This window comes from Coenobita brevimanus, chromosome 26, assembly GCF_032717465.1.
Source record: "Coenobita brevimanus isolate Jiangsu-jjx chromosome 26, ASM3271746v2, whole genome shotgun sequence".
In the NCBI taxonomy this organism is placed as follows: domain Eukaryota; kingdom Metazoa; phylum Arthropoda; class Malacostraca; order Decapoda; family Coenobitidae; genus Coenobita; species Coenobita brevimanus.
In genome coordinates, this window is record NC_136979.1 from 7,048,072 (window position 1) to 7,055,147 (window position 7,076).

Below are 7,076 nucleotides of genomic sequence, written 5' to 3' on the forward strand. Positions count from 1 at the left end.
TTTTCACTTCCATGCTCACTTCCCTCTTTCTTATCATTGCTTTCAAAGAACCAGCAACCTTTCTTCCCTGCTGTACCCTTTCAAGCACTTCACCCTCCAAACCTCCATCCTTATTCATCACACTACCCAAATACTTAAACGTACTCACATTTTCCAATTTCTCACCATCCAACCTCGCTGTACATTCACTGACTTCACTCCTCTCAAAGACCATCATTTTACTCTTCCCTACATTCACCCTTAGATTCCGTTTCTTACACACTCTCCCAAACTCATCCACCAAGCCTTGCAGCTCCCCTTCGTCTTCACTCAACAACACAGTATCATCTGCAAACAACAGTACAGGGAGTTTCCAAACACTATCCTCTCTCACCAGGGCCACTCTAACATCCACTTCCCTACCTTGTACTTCTTTTATTACCCCATCCATGTACAGATTGAACAACCATGGAGACATGACACATCACTGTTTCAACCCAACTTTCAAAGAGAAAAATTCACTTAGTTCACCATCCACACGCACTGCAGCCTTCGCACCATCGTACATACTCCTCACAGCATTCAACAACTTCCCATCTACTCCATATATTCTTAACACTTTCCACAATCCTTGTCTATCCACCCTGTCATATACTTTCTCCAAATCCATGAAAGCCGCATACATCTTGTTTCCCTTCTCTAGAAACTTTTCCACTAAAGATCTAAGAATGAATATCTGATCTACACAACCTCTTCCCCTCCTAAAGCCTCCCTGTTCTTCTCCAACTAATTTCTCTGTTCTTTCTCTAACTCTGTCTATAAGTATCCTACCATACACTTTTCCCATTATACTAAGAAGACAAATGCCCCTATAATTACCACACACTTCTTTTTCCCCTTTTCCTTTGTACAAGGGAATAATTATACCTGACTTCCAATCCTCCGGGACTCTACCTTCCTCCCAGGCCAATCTGCACCTCTTCCACATCTATTCTACCACTATCTCTCCCCCATGCTTCAGCATTTCACCACACACTCCATCAATTCCTGGGGCTTTCCCCGATTTAACTTTCTTCATTGCTTCCACAACTTCTATCTCACTGATTTCTTCCTGTCTTCTCACCCCCCTCCTTCTCCCAGCCATTCCCCAGCCACTTATACTTGCATTACTTCCATCCTCTATGTTCAACAATTCCTTAAAGTGTTCTCTCCATCTGCTCACTTTTTCTCCCTTCTCCACTAGTAATCTACCATTTTTATCTTTCACTCAACTGCTAACTTCACATCCACCCTGTCTTACTCTTTTCACCTCTTTCCAGAACATTTTCTTAAAGTCCCTCCACTTTACACTCAAATTCCTTCTAAATTCCTCATCCACTCTCTTCTTACTCTCTCTTACTAATCTTTTCACCTCTCTCTTTCTTTCTACATATAACTCTCTCTTCCGCCTCTCAACTTCTTCCACGCCCCTATTTCTCATCCATTCATTGTATGCTTTCTTCTTTTGTTCCACAGCCTGTCTCACCTCTTCAGTCCACCATGCTGTTCCTTGCATCCCCCTCCGTCTTCTCTTCCTTCCACACACCACATCACATGCTGCACATATTTCTTCTGTAAATATCCTGCACACACCTTCCACGTCTCCCATCTGCTCCAATTCATATCTGCCCAATCGTTCCTCCACTTCTCTCTTATACTCTGCCTTTTTCTCATCCTCTTGTAACCTTTCCACTCTCCTTGCAACTACTCCTTCCTCTCGTCTTTCCCTTCTTCTATTCCTCCATCTTACTCGAATCCTAATTCTGGCCACCACCAAGTAGTGGTCAGAAAGTCCACTCCCCCAACCTCTATAAGCTCTTGCATCCATTACACATCTTCGCATCCTTTCATCCACACACACATAATCAATCATTGCCTTCCTTTCATTCAGTTCACCACCCACCCTTCTCATCACTCGCCATGTGTACCTGTGGATCATTTTATGCCTGAAGAGGGTATTGACTATCACCAACCCCCTCCCAGCACAAATGTCCACTAACGCACTCCCATTCTCATCTATCTCAGCAGGCACACCCCACTCACCAACTATTCCATCCACCTTCACATTCCCAACTTTACCATTCATATCACCGATCAAAAACACTCTCTCATTCCTTCCAAACTTTTCCATTCACACTTCTACATTTGTCCAGAACTCTTCTCTCACTCTTCTAGCACGATCTTGCGTTGGCGCATACACACACACAATCGCCCACATTTGTATTCCAACTTTCAACTTTACCCACACAATCCTTGACCCAACTGATCCATACTGTCTTATGCTCTTCTTCCATCTTTTACTCACAACTATACATACTCCTTCCTTTGCCCTCTCATTCTCACCTACTCCTGCACATATACCCCATCCATACTCCCATTCTCTCACACTTTCTCCTCTCCATTTTGTTTCCGTTATTCCACGTACATCCACTTTCGCACCCTCAAGCACCTGGACAATCTCTCTCTTTCACCTCATCATTCACTCCCCTTACATTCCACGTTCCGATAACCATGTCCTTTGTCCGGTCCTTGGTCGTCATCGTTTGGTCAGTCCTTGTCCGAGGCTTATTGTTTGTTTTTTTTAGTTAGTTGTTTTCCGGGGAGGGGCACTAACCCTCCGCCAACCCTTTTAGTCGCCTTTTACAACAAGCAGGGATACTGGGGGAGTATTCTTGAAAAAAAAAACCTACCCCCAGGTGCACAAGAGATGAAGTAGTATCAGAGGTAGACTGCGAGATAATGCTGATTTTATGTGTACGGTGTGTCAGGGACAGCAGGTGGAGATTGTCAGACGTGAAAGGATTGAACTTGCCAGTGAATCTCTTGAGTGAGTGGAAGAGTTTTGTTATTTGGGAGACATGTTGTGTGCTGGAGGTGGGGCTGGAGCTAGCTCTGTGGCTAGGGTGAGAAGTGGTTGGAAGAAGTTCAGGGAGCTCTTGCCTCTTCTGACACTGAGAGGGCTCTCCCTACGTGCTAAGGGGTCTTTGTATACAGCATGTGTTAGGAGTGTAATGCTGTATGGTAGTGAGACCTGGGCAGTAAAGGAGGATATTCGCCGGCTCAGACGTACAGAAATGACAATGACTAGGTGGATGTGTAGTGCGTCCCAGCATGCAAGGTCCGGGGGGGCTGGGTTTATGATGGAAGAGTTGAGAGGTAGGATGGGTCTGGAGTGTATTGGTGTTGTGATGAGGAGACGTAGATCGAGATGGTTTGGACATGTGGAGAGGATGGGGGATGGTAATTGGGTGAGGAAGGTGAGAAGTGTTAATATTGGGGATGGGGTTATGAGGGGTAGACCAGAGATATGGGACAAGGTCATTAAGTGTGATCTCAGGGTTAAGGGACTGAACAGGGAGGCTGCAATGGATCGTGCAGCGTGGAAAGCCGCCATTAGGTGACCAAGGCCGATGCATGCAAGCATGTTGGATCCTTTAAAAATGAAATGAAATTAAAGTAAATGAAAAATGTAGCGAAGCATGTGTAAGGGTTAATGGGCATCCAAGTGAATGGTTCACAATTGGTGTGGGCCTGCAACAGGGTTGAATGATGTCCCCATGGCTGTTCAATATACTGTATATATGTATGGGGTGATAAGAGAAGTAAAAACACAAGTAATGGAGAGGGGGATGGCCCTGGTAATGAATGGTGATGGATGGAATATCTCAAATTTGTTTTATGCTGATGATGCAGTACTGCTTTCAAAGCCCAGACAAGAACTTGGTAGGCTAGTGCAGAATTTTGCTGATGACTGTAAGCGTCGTGCCTTGAGAGTAATTGTAGAAAAGAGTAAAGTGATGATTACTGAGAGAGAAGGTGACTCCCAGTGTGAAATTGCAGTGAATGGAGAGAGACTGGAATTGGTGAGAGTTCAGATACCTTGGTGTATTGACAGAAAGGAGAGGAAAGTGTGCAAGGGAAGTTGAAGGTAGAGTGGCACAAGGAGGAAAGGTAGCTGGTGCAATGAAGGCCTTGATAAGAAACAGAGGCTTGAGTGTTGCAGCTGCACGAGGCTTGCATGAAGGAGTGTTGGTGCCAGCTTTAACATGTGGATGTAAGGCCGTGGTGTGGTATAAGGGTGAAAAGTCGAGAGTGAGAGCAGTGGAGATGAGACTGATGAGGAATGTGTGTGGAGTGCAGAGGGTGGATGGGATACAAAATGGTGCGAATCGTGAAAGATGTGGAATAAAGAAGTCAGTGGACACCGGAATCGAAGACAGTGTACTGAGATGGTGTGGTCATGTGGAGAGAATGGATACCAACAGAGTGGTAAAAAAGGTGTATCTGAGCGAATTTGAAGGGGAGGAAGGAGGCTAAGAAGGTCAAGGGGAGGGTGGAGGGATATGGTGAGTGAGTGTGTGAGGAAGAGAAGTTTGGAGGATGGTGAGGCAGGGGAGCTGACAGGAGATCGAGCTGGCTGGGTGAATGTTGTGAGGAGAAGTGCATGATTGGTGATTTGGCACCCCTTTTAACGTGACAGCGTCCGGACTGACCCTACCGGATACATTTATGTGAAGCTACACAACATGGTGAATGTTTCTGGCATATCTGATAAGAGCCAGGATTCCAAGGGCTTGAATGATGAGTGAATGGAAGCGTGGCCCATTGGATTGGGCAAATATGGGCTGCCTGGACACTGCTACTCCTCACCCTGCCCTAGGGTGGGAAAGGAGGTCGAGATGATGATGATGATGATGATGATGATAAAAACAAGCAAAAAGGCGATCCCATACTGTATTTTCCTTTTCTAGTTGTAGGAGCACAGGGTTATACAAACAAGTTTCTATCACAAACTAGGTAATCACAAATCACAAAATGTATTATGCAATATGCATCTTATTTCTTTCATTCAATCCTTTACTGCTACATCAGGAACATTAGGGTCTACAGAAAGGCCACTTAGTGTAGACATTTATGGTGAGTGACCAGTCACTCCCCCCCTCCCCAACTACTTTTTTTTTAAGAGATTGTTCCCTGAGGCCCAGCATTCCTCCTGTATATCATAACACTCCACATGCTATGGTTTCAGCACTAATGCCCACCATCCATACTGAACACATGCTAGGGCTGCCTCATACAGGACTGGTGTATTGGTCGCTGAAGGGGTGGAGTTTGACATGTCAATGGGTCCTGTGGTAGATCAATAAAATCTACTTTAATTACATTTAACTCCTTTGAAAGGTTCCCTGCCCTAGCTAGGATTCAAACCAGCATTACTGGGAGAGTGGACCACTTCTCAACCAACTCAGCAACCACATTTTATAAGCATTAAACCTCAAACACCATTTACATGAAAACCCCAGTAGGCCATATGCAGGTGACCTCCAAGCATTTATTTAGGTATGTCTTTACCATTCAACACAGTACATGGTGCCTGAATCAATTGAGTATGACATCTGTCCAAAAAGAAAACAACATGACCTTTTCAAAAAACAAAAATTTATTGCTTTCATTTACAATTTAATCAAACTTGTCTGCTTCAGAATATCCCCCTCCACTATTTAAAATTTGTTCCAAACATTTTTTCAGTTCTGGAGGGCATCCTGGAGTGAGTTTTCTGGGATGGTGTACATTTTCATAATGAATTTTCTTCTATCTCTTCTATCTTCTGAAATCAGTGACTTTTTGGGATGGCTTTCAACTCTGGGGAAAAAAAAAAAAAAAAAAAAAAGTCTGCAGGGGCCAAATCTGAAGAGTAGGGTAGCTGGTGGGCAAACAGTCATCTTGTGTTTCGCCAAGAAATGGCGCATAAGCAGGTGCATGATCATGGTGCAGCATCCAGGTTTTGTTTGTCCACATCTCAGGCCTCTTCCTATGCACTGCCTCCCTCAAATGCATCAGGATATCCAAGTGAAAAATCTGTATTGACTGTCTGATCATGTGGAACAAACTCATGATGAACAACATCCTTCCAATAAAAAAGACAGTCAAAATCATCTTCACATTAGCTCAACTATGACTTGCTGTTTTTGGTCATGATGATGATGTTCCAACACACTGCAATGACTGCCTTTTTGTTTCAAAATCGTACTCATACACTCATCTTTCATCACTCTTTATGACATTTTTCAGGAAGTCTTCATCAGCATTCGAACAATCAAACTGCTCCTGACTGACTGTGACTCTGATCTCTTTTTGCTCATCTGCCAGCAGACATAGCACAAATTCTGTGGCAACATGATGCATTTTAAATTTCTCAGTTAAAATTGTGTGGCACAAACTTTTACATCAACTTCACGGACAGTCAGGTGACAATTTTCACACATCAAAGCATGCACTTTCTCAACGTGATCGTCATCTATTGATGTGGAAGGCGATCATCTTCGGTGGATGTTCTTCCCGATTTGAACTGCTGATGCTGTTTGTGACATTGAGTACAGCTCAAACAATCCTCCCCATAAGCCTGTTGCAACATCTAAATAGTCTCTGTAAGAGTTTTTCCTAATTTGAAACAATTTACACAAAGATATTGCTCTTCAAGAACCTTCATTGTTCAACTTGCAACAAATCACCAAGTGCACTAAACACATGTTCACTCAAATGCATGTACCTTAATGACTAAATGACATGGCATGATGCGGCTGATGTTTGGCTAAAGCTCAAAGTCACCGCTACACAGCGCTCCCGATGCAAACATGCTGTATGTCAGCTCATTGGCACGATTTTTTTTTTTTTTTTTTTTTTTTTTTTTGACAGACCTCATATCAAAAATAATATACTGTACTGTACCATATAAAAAACATCCTCTGTCATACCTGGGTTCACCTTTGCGCAGTGTACCATCTGAGCGGCAGGTGAGGTTCTCTCTCACACCAGGGTGGAACTGGATGATGAAGCCAATACTAGCAATCAGGAAGCAGCCATTGATGTAAAAGATGATCAGCACTGGGTACTTGTTTGCTGCGCGCCAGTCAATCAGATACGTAGCCTGCACAGAAAAGTTAAACATTGTACTATAGCATCTTTTTGACAGCTCCCTCTCCGTGACTTCTATTTCTTTGTTTTCTACACGTTTTCTGACCCCATCATTAGATGGGAAAAAGGCCATAGTAATAATA

General features: G+C 43.6%; 1 protein-coding gene across 1 annotated transcript in view; it reads right to left on the reverse strand.

Annotated features, from left to right (window-relative positions):
* The window catches only part of smo (smoothened, frizzled class receptor), a 174,668-nt gene that overhangs the window by 91,515 nt on the left and 76,077 nt on the right, over window positions 1-7,076 (reverse strand). Inside the window, exon 6 of the mRNA XM_080268125.1 lies at window positions 6,774-6,946. Coding sequence (XP_080124251.1) covers window positions 6,774-6,946 — 173 coding nt within the window. The remainder of the gene's footprint in view (window positions 1-6,773; window positions 6,947-7,076) is intronic.